Source organism: Drosophila persimilis, unplaced genomic scaffold (assembly GCF_003286085.1).
Source record: "Drosophila persimilis strain 14011-0111.01,24,50 unplaced genomic scaffold, DperRS2 tig00000206-arrow-arrow-pilon, whole genome shotgun sequence".
Taxonomy (NCBI): domain Eukaryota; kingdom Metazoa; phylum Arthropoda; class Insecta; order Diptera; family Drosophilidae; genus Drosophila; species Drosophila persimilis.
In genome coordinates this window covers 44,001-61,078 of record NW_020825302.1, presented here as the reverse complement: position 1 = coordinate 61,078, position 17,078 = coordinate 44,001, and the positions used below count along the sequence as shown (strand labels likewise).

Below are 17,078 nucleotides of genomic sequence, written 5' to 3'. Positions count from 1 at the left end.
GCTCTGATGAAAGGTGTTCAATTTTTCTTTCAAAGGCGTAACAGTCATTATTTTCCAGGTCCAAGGTCCAAAACTCTATGAATTTTTTCTTTGAGGAGATTGCTAAAATTCTATATCCATTCCTAAGATATTGTAAGATATAGTGCCCTATTACCCTACTGATCACTTAGGATCTATAAAGTATTTACAATATTCAACTAAAAATGTTACCAAGAAAGAGAGCCGGTGGAGATTGTGAATTAAGAGAAGCAGTAAAATCTTACAACTTCTCAGACTTTGTAATAACATTTCTATATGTACACCTTATCACTTGCAAAATAGTGTTCAAATATTATACCCAAAGAAAGTAAGCATGGTCATTACATGGTCTGGAGATAGAAAGCTTGACAACAGGGCTCCAGACCTTGACAATCATTCGGGGATTAGTCATATTTGCATGCAGCAAGGCGTTAAATGGGCTTCTGTAGAAATGTACGTAGAATGAGCACTCGTAAGCCTCTAAGAACTTAAGTTGGGGGAAAAGATAAACGGCGCACACGGTCCGCTCCACTTTCTACTAAATTTTGCGCATCAAATCCCGTGGTACACTTGCACTACGTGACTGTGATCAAGATTGCGCTTGTATAAAAAGATCGGCCTGGAGGCGATTAGGCATCAGTCAGTCATTATCCGAACAGAATTGCAGTTAGAATGTTTGCCACGCCCCTAAGACAGCCCACCAATGCCAGCGGTGCTAGGCCAGCAGTCTCAATGGATGGCCAGGAGACGCCGTTTCAGTACGAGATCACCGATCACGGCTACGGCAAGGATGCTGTAAAGGTGCTGCACGTAAGCAGGAAGGGACCCGTGCACACCATCCAGGAGTTCGAGGTGGGCACTCACCTGAAGCTGTACAGCAAGAAGGACTACTACCAGGGCAACAACTCGGACATCGTGGCCACCGACTCGCAGAAGAACACCGTCTACCTGCTGGCCAAGAAGTATGGCATCGAGAGTCCCGAGAAGTTTGCTCTGATGCTGGGGCAGCACTTCCTCAACAAGTACTCGCATGTGGAGGAGGCCCACGTCCATGTGGAGACCTATCCCTGGCAGCGTGTCTGCCAGGATGAGACAAAGTCTGTCAATAATCAGGGTCAGGGCAGCTGCAACAACTTCACTTCCATTGACAATCGCTCGCTGCACAACCACGCCTTCATCTTTACGCCCACGGCGTTGCACTACTGCGATGTGGTAATCCGTAGGACAGGTGGGTGCCAGGACAATACAAATCGAGTATTACTTAACTCCACTTCCACTTGTGACTTGTAGATCCCAAGCAAACTGTCATCACTGGCATCAAGGGCCTTCGCGTCCTGAAGACCACTCAATCCTCGTTCGTCAACTTTGTCAACGATGAGTTTCGCTCGCTGCCGGACCAATATGATCGCATCTTCAGCACTGTAGTGGACTGCTCCTGGGAGTACTCGGACACAGAGACGGTCAACTTTTCGCGTGCCTGGCAAACGGTGAAGAATATCATCTTGAGGAACTTTGCCGGCGATCCACAGGTGGGCGTCTCCTCGCCCTCCGTCCAGCACACCCTGTACCTGAGCGAGAAGCAGGTTTTCTGTGATTCCGCAGGTGTCGGTCATCTCCATGACCATGCCGAACAAGCATTATTTCAACTTCGATACGAAGCCTTTCCAGAAGATTGTACCTGGGGACAATAATGAGGTTTTCATCCCGGTGGACAAGCCGCATGGCACCATCTATGCCCAGCTGGCCCGCAAGAACATCAGTAGCCATCTATAACACCGATCTTTAGTACGATTTAGCATAAATATAGCACAAATTAAATAAATACGAAAATGTGAGAAAAAGCGCAAACAAAACAATCAAACAATCGATGGGAATAGTATCGGAATGGTAATCGCAATCAACAGTGCTGCAAAGCACGCCTCGGGGGGCGATTTATTTCCAATTTAAATTCGAATTCAAAATAGAGTGCTGGAGATATGTGTTAACAAAATTTGTGCATTCAATTTCTAAATTCTAAAATGAGAGATCAATTTCGTCTAAAATTCTAATTTTTTCAAACTTTTAGCATCATTTGGCATCAAAATTCGCAACCTAAATTATTTTTGATCCTTAGCAAATATCAAGAAGAGTATAAGCTTGCGGCACGATGACACAGCGACTGAATTTGCCTCATATATTGCAGAATCAGCTGCAGAACGAACCCCGTGTGCAGGGTGGGGGGATTTTTAAGCTGGGCAACAAAAGAGATAAGACCGCCATGAAGATCAAACCGAAGGAACAGATTCCCAATGATACCTATTTTTCCGAGAAGCCGGATGTGATCAAGACCTTTGATAAAATGGTGTCGACCATACACTCCACCATGAAGGGTAAGTCTTGAGTGGAAATTAAGTGCGAATCATCGTAAATCGAGCACGCTATGGCCACAGCTACTCAACCGCCGCGGAGAGCAATTCCCACGATACCAGCGCCCATAGCTGTGATTCCGAATGCACCACCACAGAAAACTTTTCGGAAGCGCAGCAAGTCAGTACGCAGCAGGTCCCTCCGCAGTAGATCCGCCTCGCGCGGCAGGTCTGTGACGCGCAGCAGGTCCTCGCGCTTCAAAGGAGGCGGCAGTTCCTCAAACCGGGGCAGTACCACGGGTGTGTTGTGTGCCGACTGGCAATTCGAAAAACCCTTCCCCTTTCGGCCATGAAGGCCGACTGGACCAGAAGGTAATGGTAATGATGCGGCGCGGATGAACGATATGGTGGCCAAGAGTTTCCACAATCAGCGTCGCATTCGAGAGGTGTTGCAGCAGAAGGTAATGCTGGAGCAAATGCTGTTGCAGCACAAGAGACTGCAAGCGCGACAGGCAGACCATAGCCTCTGGACATAAGCGGATGCGTCACGATCTGGAAAAGATCCGACACAAGTTGGATACGTCGCTCCAGGGCCTCACAGCTACTCGCACTCACAGGCACCCATAGCGAAGCTAAGAAGAACTCAGGCCTTACGGTGGTCCTCTTTGGCCTCGGCGTGGCGGACCGTTCAGATGCTGCTCTCCGGGTCGCCGACCCCTTTCAGGATTGCTTCACGGGCCGTCGACTGATGAATGCTGCTTCTCCCAGTAGCCGATCGAGTGGCATCGTTCATAGCGTCGCATGTCAGATCGCTCGCCATCAAAACGCCGCGGGTCAGGGAAAAATTTCTAGGACTTATGCTATTCTCTAATATTAGCTGGGAGTCTCAAAAACAAACTTTACTTTAAACCAAATCACGGCTCTGAATCTATTAAATAAAATTAGCACAGATTAGCAATCAAACATAAAATTAAGTACGTGTTTGAAATAACAAAGGGCTGACGAGAGGGCGGCATTCTAAATCGACCGCATATCGATACATCGCTTAAGTGCTGTAAAGTACACAAATGCCCACATGTCATAAATATGTAGTTAATATGTACCAACTATGTAATTACATGTACAAAAATGTACCTTTTTGTTGAACTTTTTTGTTTAAACCTTGTTTTAGACAAAGTACAATAAATGGGGAGTAGTGAAAGAAGTAAATCCTGTAGAAAATTGATTCATCAAAAGGATTTAATATTCGACGGAATATCAAAAACGAGGAATATGTATAATAGAACTTAATTCGTCAGTATATTTCCGGTATATTTTCGTAACGACACTGTATATTTTGGTATATTTCTGAGAGTCGGACGGTATATTTATCGATCTGGTCACACTGACACACGCGTCTTTTCGCTGGCTTTTTTTTTCGTTTATATTAAATTAATTTATCACTTGTTTTCCTAACTGGTGGCACATTCACCAGGACCATGGGCTCCTCCAAGAAGCACAAAAAGAACAAATCAGAGCGCCGGGATAAATATGAAGGTAAGTGGATGGCGCAGCCGCCCCGACGAGGAGACACCACTGACACATTTTTGCCGCTTGCGTTCGTTCGTGCAGAATATAGCCAGCACCAGAATCCGGCCCATCTGCAGCGGGGACTGAAGCTCATCCTGAAAGTGGCCACTCCTGAGTACAGCTCCAACTCCCACATGACGTCCAGCGCGGTAGATGGACCCCCCACGGCGGCCGAGGCCATGATGTCTCCGGTGCCTGATGAATTGCAGGAAACGGGTGGTCACCGTGAGCGCCACAAAAAGTCCAAGAAAAAGAAAAAGAAGAAGGACCGTGAGAAGAAGCACAAGCACCACAAGGAGAAGCGCCACAAGAGCCGCGACAAACATCGAGATGTGGACTCGGTGGATGAAGAACTGCAGCGCTCAACGATGATGCGGCCTGCAGTGGATTTGGCTCGCAACAGGCGGTTATACCGCCACCAATTGATGCCGACTCGAGCCAGACGGCTTCAGCTTCATGGACGGACGATCAGTCGCAGCCGCTTCCAGAGAATATACTTTTTACGCCGGCATCACCACCGACAACTCTCCGTCCAATTGCCCGGTGAGCAAGCCGATTGCCCCGCGCAAAACTGGATGAGATACTAATGGCTTCCTCGCCCGCATCATCATCACTGCCATCGTCATCGCTGGGCCTGGCAGGCAGCAGTCCCACCAAGCCACTACCAGACGTGAGTGTCTCGAATATGAAATTAATTTTTGTGGGTCAACTGAGTTTCCTTTTGTAGCTCCATATCCCATCACCTTCCACACCAGGCGGCGCCAGCTCCCAGAATACTTTAACACCTAAAGCTCTGGAGGCGCCGGAGAACTCCAAGCAGCAGCAGTGAGTCCGGCCGAGAGCCACGAACCTGCGTCCTCAAGCTGAAGCAGCAGAAATCGCCGCTCAACAAGCTGCTTGAGCATCTGCTGCGCTTCCTGGAGAAGCGGGATCCGCACCAGTTCTTCGCCTGGCCCGTCACAGACGACATTGCCCCCAATTACTCGTCGATCATCAGCAAGCCCATGGACTTCTCCACCATGCGCCAAAAGATCGATGGCCACGAGTACTCCACATTGACCGAATTCAGCGATGACTTCAAGCTGATGTGCGACACGCCATTAAATACAACCACGTGGACACGGTCTACAACAAGGCGGCCAAGAAGCTGCTCCAGGTCGGAATGAAGCATTTGCAGCCGGAGAATATGATGAGGAGTCTCAAGCCCCTCTCTGGTTTCATGCGAGAGCTGACGGCCAAGGAGCTGGGCTTTGAGTTGAGCTCAAATGAGATGGGCTACGATCTGCATGATTCGGCGGATGAAGGAGCCTCAACGGGGGCAGAAGAGCCACCCACACCAGCTCAACTGGAGGAGGAGGACGCAAGAGAGCCTTGCGCCTGGAGAATGCACCCAAAAAACCATTTCGAGCCGTATGTAGATGACCTGACTGGCGAGGAGATCCTAGCCCAGGTACAGAACGCCCGCCCAACAGGCCAAACAGCGTGTGAACGCCAAGAAGAATGCCCACAAAATGGGTTTCCTGCGTCAAGGCCGCGATGGCAGCACCACCTTGATCTGCTCATAAAAGAGGAAACCGAGGGCCCCGAGCGGGTCGTAACCATTGGCGATCTGGTGGGTAAACTCCAGACCGGCAGCACTCAGCTGCAAGTGCGTCAGGTCGATAGCCGCAATGTGGTGAAGCCCGTGAAGCCGCTGAGCTACGGAGCCTATGCCAGCTTCGCGCCCACCTTCGACTCCCGATTCTCCACGCTGAGTGCCGAGGAGACGAAGCTCGTGCTGCGTACTTACGGCGATGCCTCCAGCGCGGAGTACGCCGAGAGCATTCTTCAGTTCACCAAGGACTCTAGCTTTGGCACCAACATAGCCAACGGCCTGCTGGACATTCTCACCAACGGGGAGCACAGCAAGTCCCTAGACGAGCTCTACAACATGCAGCTGCACTCGTACGAGCATCAGGAAATCGAGAAATGCTTCGACACCGAGGAGTCATCCACTGCGCAGGCCCAGCCACAGGAAACCCAAGAGCAAATTGAGCAAGAGTACGAGAAGTACAAGAACACTCGCGTGGACTTCAAGCGCTGCAATCCCTCAAGGAACTGGGCATCGATGTGAGCTTCCTGGACAGCATGGAGACGGAAATGAAGACTTTTGAGCTCAACCGCCGTATGCACGAGCATCTAAGCAATAATCTCACTCTAATCGAGAAGCTGCGGGTAACCCAGCAACGAACGCCTCTCCCAACCGCTGCCCAGCCACCTGGGTCTAGTGCAGCCAGCGGGTCAGGAGGAGGCCCAAACCGCGCAGCAACTGACGCAGCAGATCAGCGACTTGGCCAAGAAGCTGCCGCCCTCCGCCATAGCAGATCCCTTTGCTCTGCGAAAGGCCATGGAATGTCTTATGGTGAGTAATCATAAGACCGATTTTCCTTTTCTTTAGTTTCCCCCTTTTAATTATAAAATTTCTGTTCCCGTAGCTGGTTTGCCGCCACCACCGCCCGCCTCACCGCGCGTCCAACTGCCGGAACTTCTCCAGCAGCCTGTGGCCCTGCCCCAGCTGCCGCCAGTGCCTATGGACATTGACGAGCAGGATGAGCCCAGTGGCGGTTGTCGCTGGCGATCTGGAGAACGAGCTGCGCGAGTTTCTCGAAAGCGGCTCCGGCCTGCACTCATCGAATCCATCCGACGACAACAGCATTGTGGCACAACTGCTGCTTAATTAGAGCGATAGATGCGGATGCGGGATACCATGACGCGCGCTATGTTTATAATGTAAGATAATGAAAGTTTTGCTAAATTATTTTCATATATTCAATCGAAGTTAGTATTCTGAATAAAATTTAAGCACAGGATTAACACTCGTTCAAGAGAGGTTCCAACAAAACAAGGAAGTAACTATTCATAGTTTTCGGCTCCCACGTTTCATGGCTCTTTGAGTCTTTTATATGGATAATCCTGCTGATCTGTGCTTTAGATATTTGTATCCATGAGTGATGGAATTGTTATAATTTCTTATCCCCAAAAGCTCTCATAGCTCCCCCAAAATCATCTCAAATCTCTCTATCTCTCTCTTTTCGACTAACAAATGTATTTTTCATTGCCATTTCATACTTAACCTACAGACACTTTGAACATTGCTTAATAATTGAACACTAGCAAACGAATTTAAACACAACACACAAAAGCGAAAGAGTAGAATCGACTGCTGCTGGGGCTTAGACTTCTTCAATGTTTACGTTTTCCGTTTCCGTGGGCTCTATGGCTTTGGACTCCTCCTGCAGTTCCTGTTCCGCGGCGACAGTCGGTTGTTTTTTGATCTACAGAAATTACAATTGGATGGAGGCGGTACAGTCAGTAGAGCATTGCAGCAATTGCCATTCATTCAATAGTCACTCTTCAGGCACATAATACTTATCGGGTCATGCGGTTAGAGATCTCTCATAGCACATGCGGGTTAAAGCTGCCTTCAAAGACGGATCGGTTCGGATGCACTTACGAGTCTAAGAGTCTTATCAAAAGAGTTAAGTACTGGCTGATTAGCTGCTTAGGGACTAGGGTTAGGTATTTTGTAGTAGGGTATAATAGTAGCTTCGTATGGACTTTACCACGTTATATGCACACCGCATGAGTAGAAGGAGAAAGAGTATCGGTTAAGTGTTTAGAATTGAGTATGGACCACTTGGACCTAGACTCGGACTTGGCCGAAACGAGGGCGATGGCGATGGCGAGGTATAAAGTTAAATGTTTTTTTGTTTTTTCGGATCGATCCCCATATAAATATATATATATATATATCACAAGATGGTTGGTTGATTTGTTTTGTGGCCTTGTCGTTGATGATGTTTTCTTGGGAGCGGGGGTGTTAGTGAGCGAATTAGTTTCAATGGCCCTTGATTTTGTTATTATTCTGCAGGGATTGTTGTGATTGTGGATCTGCCATTTGGCTGCGAGTTTGTCTTACTTTGAAGCATCTGATATGGAAGTGATTGCACATTTCAGAGACCTAGAAGGGGTTCGAGAATAGATTTGACTGGATTGCAGAATCAGGGAATATATAAAGTACTTACCACACTATAGCCGTAGTGCCAGTGCGCTAAGGTAGAGAATATGGTCAGACCCTGGACTATCCACGCTCTCCGTCCGCTGTGAGATCCATTCCGAAGACCTGCTCGTAGTAGGGGAAACAGCAGACCCCCACAGTGGCCGCCAGGGGCCACATGAGCACATTGAAGCCATCGCAACGGGTATCCGACATTTGGGCCACAATCAAACGGCACTAAACGCAGGGGAACATTAGAAATTACGCAACTGTCCGTCAAAATGTTGTTCTGTCCGATCTTACGGCTATGTTGGAGAATATGGTGCCATAGAGTATCCATAGAATGCGCGGCTCTAGGTTGATCACATCGTTCCGCGAGAAGAACGACCAGATCACGGTGATCACAACAGCCAGACGAAGGCAAAGAAGGGACGCAGCATCTCCCACATGGGACGCATCTTGCCCGTCTTATTCTTGTAGGAACTTAAAGGGAAACAAGTAGATTATCTTGGCTTAAAGAAAGTGCATTACACTTACAGGTAGATGTTTCTGGCTATAATAGGATGACTTGAAACCATGCCAGATCCAATTAGCGTAAACTCAAACACATTGGCAATCGTAATGCCGTACATGCTGAAACGATAGATTCCCGGTCCAAAAACAGTGGCCAGAAAGAGAATTCCACTCACGCCCTGAAAGAGGAAACGGGATTCCAATGAAAATGGGGCCTCAAACCTAAAAGAGATCGTATACCACTCACCCACATGGTGAAGTCATAGCCCCATGGCAGAAACATCACACCCGTATTGTACTTTTCCACATGAGTTAGGTAGAAATTAAGGAAAACGTTCCATATCACGAAGAACATTCGAATAGGCGGCAGGTCTTGGGTGCCGAACAGGGAGAAGATATATATGGGTATCAGTGCTGCGGAATAGGAGTCCAGTCCGTGATCGAACAGCTCTCCCAGCGGTCCACTCGTGCCAGTGCGACGCGCCTGCTTGCCATCCATGCCATCTGTTGGAGAACACACACATTCACATTAATATAATGACATTTTCGAGGGGATCGATCCTCCGTTTAATACTCACCCAAATTGTAGTAGATCAATATGTTAATGGCCGCCACAGTCCACACCCAGGCGGGCACTGTATTGCCGATCTCCTTGTCGTTGGCGGCCTTGAAGTCCCAGTCGTAGTAGGAGATCAGTATAAAGTTCACTACGGTCATGAGGAAGCCCACAAACGTGAGCAGATTGGGGGCCAGCCATCTGGGCAAGAACTGTCCATTTAGAAGAGAGTTTCAATACGTTTCTTTGGTGTGAAAATAGATCACTTACCTTAACACAATAGTTCCAGAATGGGTGCATTATATAGACACTGACGAAACCAGTGTCTATGCAGTTGTACTATGGGAAAAAGATAGTGAAATTTTCATGAACTACTTCTCCCCAACTCCATTACTTCATCTTGTATGTACGTGTATATGAAATGTTACAGAACCCTGTAATTGTAATCTTCACAAGTACAAATTCCACTCTTTCCCTATCTATTGTCCAAGTATTGGAAGGCTACGCGGAACGAACACATGGAACATCGATCCAGAGACAGTTCAATGCCTTCTATTAGAGAACGTTTGCGAAACATTTGTTTGACTGAGCCTATGTCTATGTCTATTTCCTATCTCCCTGGATTGATGACCCTATGAGTACACTAGTAATTCATTAAAAATTATTGATAGTACGGCAATTTCCACACATTCGTTGCCTAATCGCCAGGCAAAGGCAGAAACAGAAACAGAAACAGAAGCAGAAGCAACCGGAACTGGTACACGCATTGTATTGAATTGTCCAACGATAATCGTCTTGCTTTATATATAATTTAATAACAATTGATTCACTCAGTGCATATGTGAGCAGGGAGCAGTGGAGGAACGGGGTGTCGTGTCTTTTGGGGCACGGCACAGATGGGCAGGACATTGATTTTTTATTGGTGGGCAGCTCCAGCCCTAGGTGCCCCAGTACTCACCTTGTAACGCTCGAAGCCCCGCAAATGAGCCTCCGACAAATAGCCGCCGGTGCAACCCATTTTCTATGTAGTTTCTGTTGCTACTGCACTACTGATAACAGATCCAAAGAGAGGCGACAGCGACAGCGCGAGAGAGAGAGCGGGAAGAACTTTAGAAGAGATAATGCGAGAGCGAATGCACCGTTGAACTTGGATCGGGGAAATCGGTTAGAGAGAGTGAGAGTCCAGGCAATCGCTCCACTCCGGCTATCGGATATCGGGCTTGAGTTGACCTTTGTTTCTGGTACTGGTTATGGTGCCAATAAACAACTGAAAACTACACTTCACTGAGGCTTATTGTATAATGTATAATATCTGGAATTTCGATGCGGTTCCACACACATACACCCACACACACGGCGGCTGTTCGTTCTCACACGCGGTACGGCCAGTACTTAAATTAAATAATCGCTTCCTCCCTTTCGCACACGCAACACGCAAACAACCGTTATTAAAGAGCGAACAAGAATAACTGTAAGACTTAAATCGAGTAAAGAAGCGAAGAAGGCGAGGTGGACGTGGACGTAGACATTGGATTGTGGAATATATGGTCTGCTCTGCCCCTGCCTCTGTGGACGCGGACAACGGCGACAACTGGTGCTAGTGACTGCTGACTGGCCGGACGCCGCGCTCGGTCGTATTATCAAGACTGAAGACGAATGGAGCGTAGCACAGCCCCAAATTCCCAGCGCTTAATTCACAACGCCAGCGTAGACGTCGCTGCCGGCGCTGGCTTAAGTTCCACAAAAATAAAAACAAACACAAATCCCATTACACACATTGCTATCGCGGTGACAAGAATTTTGTTGTTTTGAATTCTGTGTTGTGTGTGTGTGTGTATTTGCATTGAATGAATATGAATTGAAATTTGTAAAATCCACAGAGCCTGCGCCCCCGCTCCTAGAACTGTGGGCAGCAGCGGGCAGAGACGCCAGCAGAGGTTATCAGGCGGAGGCCCGATGATAGCCCCCAATCTTGGACACCAAGTGCACCATCATATGGGCTGTTGTTTATTACAATTATAACCGACGCTAATGACCGGGGACGGATTGGTTCGGAACGCTTCGGTTTCGGATCCCCATGGGTGCAGTCGTGTATGCTCTAGGTACAATCATCTGATCGGAACGGAACGGTTCGAATCGGATCCGGCTCTGAAAACCCCTGTAATCATCATCATGTCATGCTCGTGCAGGCATTGGACCTAAATATAGAATTGATTCTTAATCGAAGTAATGTTCAATTTTTCGTCGGTAGTAGTAGAGTTTCCACAGCTCTGTGGTTCAAGTTCAGGCGATAACCCTTCGAGCCGGGGAGCGGGTTGCCATGGGGGCGATGCCAAACGGAAATTGAAACTTGAAGATTAAACGGAATTGGAACATCACAATGATCAGAAATAAATGTCCGCTTTGATGGGTTTCCGTTCTTATGAGTGATGGTTGAAACATTTTAAGTAAATGAAAGTGATGGGTAATGTTATAAATATTATTGGAATAAGATAACCAATGGCTCAGTAAATATTTTTGATAGAAATATTATATGTAAATGTGAATGTGAATAATATGAGTATATTCCCTATCTCACTGTTCAAAAACTCTTCGTTAAAGGTTTTTAAAAATATGCAAGCTCGTGTAAAAGGGGTAAGTAGTCTTCCTAACCTATTATTAAATTATAAATATAATTAAATATATTAAGGAGCAGATGCTAACAGATTCCTAAAGAGGATATTGCTTTTACGTACAATATTGAATGGGTCCCACATTGGAAGAAGTGGAATTTCTTAATGCAGGAAAATTGTTATTTTGAAACCACATTCTTACCTTTAACCATGAAAGCACATTAAAACGACTCCCTGAAACTATTTTTCATTTAAAAAAATAAAAGTAAATTACTCCTAATTTGTGTTACAATATTCCGAATTCTTCTAGTTATGTGCATTTTTTTAATCAAAATTGAAATAGAAACCGAAATCATTTTGCGTTTAAAATGGGTTCAGAGATAAGAAATCGTCTTGAAGTCATAAATGAAATCCACATTTTAAAAAAGAAAGAAAAATAAAGTTTTTTTCATAATTAGACACATGTATCCAATAATATATCATTATTATCTCCATAATGGTAAACCGTTTTCCAATTAATAGCTTCCTTATGTTTTGAAACCTTTTATAGCTGTATATGGGAATGAAGAATTTATGGAATCAAAATGGAATCCACATCTGAAAATTATTAAAAATTGACTTCATTACAGTTCCTCCAATAATTTCTCAAATAAAACCAATTGAATATTATAGAATTTCGTTATAATTTTCCACATTCTTTTCAAATCATTCGTCCATCAATAATAATTCCCGCAGGGGAAACAAATTTCACAAGTTCGACATCAACTTGAACGTAGTGTTTGTGCACTCAAGTAGCTTTAACCATAAAACTTATTTTGGTAGAAAGATAACGTTAACATGTCTTATCGACCAACAAAAAGTAACACCAAAAAGTACAGCGATAAAAACAGCAACACAAATTATGGCTGAATGAATGAATGAATGAAAGGCACTCATGACTTAAGCCTAAGGGATATACTATTCCCGGCAGTACGGTTCTGTTCGATTCGGTTCGTTTCAGACTAATTCAACCATCTGGAGGTCTCCGTGGCAGTCAGACCCTCGGAGCGCAGACGCTGCAGCATGGGACGATAGATGTCGGGGGTAAAAGGCAGCAAGACGCCGCGTTCCTGGATCTCACCTGGAAAAATAAGAGTTACCAGAATTAGAAAAGGGTTATACGAACTAGTACCGATCCTATAGGAGACTCACCATCTAGTATCATTTTGGCTGCTATTGCGGCGGGCTTGCCCACCGTCATAGCCATAGCAGAGTGTCCCTGGGGCTGGCCATAGACCACGAAGTTGATGCCACGCTCCTCACGACGGCCGTCGGGCCAGCGGATGCCCACCTCATGGCGCAACACAACCAGATCACGCTCTTCCCTTTCTGCAAAGGAAATTATCAGAAATTAGATAAGAGTATGCAGGAAATACCCGCTAGAAATACCCACCAAAGGCCAATCTCTTGGACAGATAGTGACTAAGCGTGTCCAAGGGTGTGTTGAGCTTAACAACGGGCGTCTCTTCTAGCAGACCCAAGCTCTCAATGCAATCGACATCGCCGATGCGTTCGTTCAGCTTCTGCTTGAGGTTCTCGTAGAAGATGCTCGAATCGGACATGCCCAGCAGGTGGATCACAAGCTGCCGCCAGGTGACATCCGGTCCGCTGGGATGCAGCATGGAATGTGGCTCCGGGTCAATCAGGCCCAGCAGCTGCATGGGCTTAATGGACTCTGAGAAGCCCTTATACCGTATGGTGCCACGGAGCAGGGTGTGCACATCCCTGCCCAACCCATAGAGGGAGCCGTACTTGGTGGAGTCCCGATTGGGGAAGCCCTCCAGGGCAAATCCTGGCAAAAAGTCGAGACTGCGAGGCGTGGACATGAGCTCCCCGCCGCCCGATATCTCCACGATCTGGCCGCGACTCAGATACTTGGCCGCAGAGAGGGTGTTGAGCAGGACGCCGCGCGGCGACCATGAGAACTTGTAGCGCAGGGCATTGTTCGAGTGCTCGGGGGCTGGCAAACCGCCACAATAGCTCACGAAAGACTCGACGACTGCTCCCTTCTCCTGAACCTCGTGAATGCACTCCAGCGCCAGCAGATGATCAATGCCCGGATCCAATCCCACCTCATTCATGATGGTGACACCCTTGGCCTTGGCCTCATCGTGCAGTCCAGAGATCTCATCGTTCAGATAGCTGGCCGTGACCATGTGTGTGCCCTCAGCCACGCAGTAGCGAGCGACCATGCCATGAAGGCTGTAGGGGAGCAGGGAGACGACCACGTCCGCCTTACCGCAGAGCTCCTGCAGATGGCCCGTGCTCTCGTTGACATCCAGGTAGACGCTGTCCACGCCCGCGTATTGATTGGCCAGCCGATCGGCCTCGTCCTTGACCTGCGAGCAGACGGTGATGTTCACGTCCTTCTCGCGGTGCAGCCACTCCACCAAAGGAGCAGAGACCATGCCGGCGCCCAGCACTAGTACTTTTTTGTGCGATTCGGAGCTGCCTTCCATCTTGTGGCGCGAACGATTGCTCTGGGACTCGCGCAGTTCCTGAATGTACTGAAAGCCCTCGGTCAGCTCTCCATTGCTCGCGATAATCGCCTGAGGGGGTTGGGTATTAAATAGCTGATAACACAGATAGACGCTGATAAGGTCTCACCGATTGGATGGGGTACGAGAACTGCTCCTCGGACAGCGGCTTCTTGGCATCGCTCTTGATGATATCGTGGACATGGGGGGCCAGCAGCTCCCCAAACAGATCCGTTGACTCGCGCGGCAGCTGCGTGGGCATATTGTCAATGGAACACACAAGCACACCAGGTCCCTTGAAGCTTTTGGTATCCTTATTCCTGTCCGCATCGTACAGGCAAAAAGGCGTGTCGATGGTGGTGCACTCGTTCATGAACTCAATGGAGCCGCCCGGATCCGCAGAGATGTCGCAAATGGCCAGCATGCGATGGGGCAGGGCAGGACTGCCCTTGCTCACCGGCAGCCAGGGTGTGTTGGCGGGACGCAGCAGGTTCTTGGCATCTGGTATGCTGATTAACTTCGGACTTCCGACCGCCCAGTAAATGCCGTTCACTATGACAGAGGCATAGGGTGCTATCTTTGTGCTCAAAGTGGATATATAACGCTCGGGGTACTCGTCGTACTCCTTGGCATCGAAGCCGCCGCCATCGCGACGCTCCAGGTGATCAGAACGGCTCACCTCGCAGCCATACAACTTATTCTGATCTGTAAGGAATACAATATTAATGAGATTCACATGATTTCCAAAACAATTTCCACTCACTTCCATGCTCTGCCACCTTACGCAGCATCTCTGGTGGAACATATTCAATGGGCAGCTCCGAGAATACCTCCTGGGCGCCCTGCGACACATTACCGGAGCCGGTGAAGACAAAGGTCAGAGGTCCGATCGACTTGGGCATCATTCCCAGAGAGATCTCATAGCCGCAGTCGCGTATGGCCTGGCGGGCCATCGACGAATTGCGATAGTTGTGAGCGGGACCAATGTGCATGAAGGGTGTGTGATGCCCCAGGGCCAGCAGACGCAGCCCGATCCCATGAAGAATGTTCACCATGCCAGCGACGCCAGCGTATTTGCCAAAGGCCACCTGACGAGCGCCGCGTTCGTCGATGATGCGTTCATAATCGATGAGACGGATTTTCTATATGGCAGATCATAGACAAGATAAGAGATATATTTATTAAAGTTCGAATGGGGGGAGTGATGGACAACACAAACCTTCTCTAAGACAGCATCCAGCAGTGGCATGTTCGATTCCTGGGCCTTGATCGTGTGCGAAAAGAAGCAGTATGTCTTTCCTGGTATCAAAGCATCGATGGGCACTTGTTTGACGCCAAATATGACAGAGGCCTCGCTGATGTCCTCCTGAATGTGAGCTCCAGCTTGCATATAGGCCTGGGTATCACAAAGAAAACATTATTATCTGTTATCTTATTTAATTTGTGTGTGTTTATGGTTTATCTTTTGAGGAATGAGCAGTATTATTGTTGCAAAATACTATAATCTCAAGGAGTTGGTCTATCATTTAATGAAATGTTTGTTTAAATTGTATTGAGTATACAAATATTTTACAAAAATTAGTTCCTCGACAAAGGGTGAGGGGATACTTGATATTGTTATCATTATTCTCTCAAAGGGTTATTCTATAAATATTTATATTTTTTCATTAGTCTTGTATAGTTTTGTATAGAACATATCTTTATCAAAAGAATCATCCAAAGAAGGAAGGTATGATTATAATTGAACTCTCAAAGATTCAATTATTAAAGTAATTCCAGCTTACTATCTCCACCTATCCATAGAAATCTTTTATCTATATATTTTCAATGAAAACCACAAACATTATTGTTATTATACTATTATTATGGCGTATTATCTCAAAATATTGCTTCTGCTTCGTATCAATCCTCACGTTTGCTCTTTAAAAACTTCGTCGTTCGCTTATCGTTCCTATCATTCATTAAAATCATTTCTGTCTATAGCCTATAGCTACCATAGAATCATTCCGCTCCGTGGAGATAAGCCTTGTTGATTTCTCTTCGCTTTTCTGCCTTTGTTTTTGGTATTTTTCAAGGCCTGGCCGCAATTGCCAAATTTAGAGCTCTATGAACTGGAAGAGGCTTATCAAACGGATATATTTATGGTGCGGCACTGTGGGGGGCGTGTTGCTACACATATAATGCGTTTAATCTATCTGGCATGACTTCTGATATGATTTTCGGAAAGCGATTGGAAGGTGGTTCCATAATTTCGTTGGCATGGAAAATTACAGGAGAATCTCTTCTGATGCTGGCTCACCTGCATGGGATAGGCGCGACGATTGGAGGGCTGTACGATGACCTTAACATTCTGCTTGACCAGTTTCTGGACATGGGTGGGTCCGAACGGAGCCCGTCGCTCCCACACGGACTGATCCTCGCGTCTTATGGCAATCACTCGACTCTGAAAATGAGAAGAATACCCAGCTATAATTGGGCGGCATTGTTGGGCGGGTCAATCAACTTACATGGCGCTGTCTGACCAGCGGATGCGCGATTGTTGCGCGCTGTTGAATCACTCGCCACATGGTTCGGCAGCAGTTGAATGCGGATTTCAGAATATTCTTCAGTTTTCAGTTTCAGTACGTGGATGCGATCCGTCTGCTCTGAGTGTTCGCGGTGTTCTAAAGGCAATCCCGAGACGACGGAGACCAGCCCCTAATCAGCAGCCAGACCGAGCCATAAACCCCACCGATAAGCCGCTCTCAGTTCCAATCTCATCTCCGCTCGAAGCTAAAAGAAACCAAAATTTGAGTGCGTTAGCAGAGAGGCAGAGAGAAATCTACTTACCCGCGGAGGAGAGAGCGATCCTAATTCCGAATTTTTGGCTGAAAATTTTCCATTCCTGCTGATAAGAGAGTTTCGCTGCGAATT

The 17,078-nt window shown here is 47.2% G+C and overlaps 3 protein-coding genes and 2 pseudogenes across 4 annotated transcripts; 3 read left to right on the top strand and 2 right to left on the bottom strand.

Annotated features, from left to right (window-relative positions):
* Window positions 1–669: 669 nt before the first annotated feature.
* On the top strand, window positions 670–1,848 carry LOC113565904 (uricase-like). The gene is given in 3 exon segments (XM_026989272.1): window positions 670–1,246; window positions 1,309–1,603; window positions 1,605–1,848. Coding segments are annotated over 3 exon segments (1,038 nt in total). The 5' UTR covers window positions 670–690; the 3' UTR covers window positions 1,792–1,848.
* Window positions 1,849–2,147: 299 nt separating this feature from the next.
* LOC113565909 lies at window positions 2,148–2,899 on the top strand. The gene is made up of 3 exons (XM_026989280.1): window positions 2,148–2,387; window positions 2,448–2,663; window positions 2,733–2,899. Exons 1-3 carry the CDS (start codon window positions 2,165–2,167, stop codon window positions 2,897–2,899), a joined length of 606 nt encoding a protein of 201 aa, XP_026845081.1. The 5' UTR covers window positions 2,148–2,164.
* An 884-nt stretch (window positions 2,900–3,783) lies between these two features.
* Window positions 3,784–6,781, top strand: LOC6589895 (annotated as a pseudogene).
* Window positions 6,782–6,994: 213 nt separating this feature from the next.
* LOC6589896 lies at window positions 6,995–10,683 on the bottom strand (annotated as a pseudogene).
* A 1,646-nt stretch (window positions 10,684–12,329) lies between these two features.
* Window positions 12,330–17,074, bottom strand: LOC113565906 (alpha-aminoadipic semialdehyde synthase, mitochondrial-like). 2 transcript variants are annotated; one of them, XM_026989275.1, is made up of 9 exons: window positions 16,995–17,074; window positions 16,673–16,937; window positions 16,465–16,608; window positions 15,385–15,561; window positions 14,929–15,307; window positions 14,296–14,870; window positions 13,082–14,237; window positions 12,841–13,017; window positions 12,651–12,769 (listed from the first exon to the last, which is right to left on the bottom strand). In XM_026989275.1, the coding sequence occupies exons 2-9, from the start codon at window positions 16,730–16,732 to the stop codon at window positions 12,651–12,653; spliced, it is 2,787 nt and encodes a 928-aa protein (XP_026845076.1). In that variant the 5' UTR covers window positions 16,733–16,937; window positions 16,995–17,074. The 2 variants fall into 2 exon arrangements, with proteins under 2 accessions (XP_026845077.1, XP_026845076.1); XM_026989276.1 differs by lacking the exon at window positions 16,995–17,074 and having other exon boundaries at window positions 12,330–12,769; window positions 16,673–16,732.
* Window positions 17,075–17,078: the final 4 nt, after the last annotated feature.

Excerpts from the sequence above, each read along its gene's own strand:
- LOC113565909 (XM_026989280.1), top strand. The coding sequence starts at position 2,165 with ATGACACAGCGACTGAATTTGCCTCATATATTGCAGAATCAGCTGCAG. Across the intron at positions 2,388-2,447 it reads CATACACTCCACCATGAAGG|CTACTCAACCGCCGCGGAGA; the intron begins GTAAGTCTTGAG and ends CTATGGCCACAG. Across the intron at positions 2,664-2,732 it reads AAACCGGGGCAGTACCACGG|AAGGTAATGGTAATGATGCG; the intron begins GTGTGTTGTGTG and ends CGACTGGACCAG.
- LOC113565906 (XM_026989275.1), bottom strand. The coding sequence starts at position 16,732 with ATGTGGCGAGTGATTCAACAGCGCGCAACAATCGCGCATCCGCTGGTC. Across the intron at positions 14,238-14,295 it reads TCTCGTACCCCATCCAATCG|GCGATTATCGCGAGCAATGG; the intron begins GTGAGACCTTAT and ends CAACCCCCTCAG. Across the intron at positions 13,018-13,081 it reads GTCCAAGAGATTGGCCTTTG|AAAGGGAAGAGCGTGATCTG; the intron begins GTGGGTATTTCT and ends TTTCCTTTGCAG.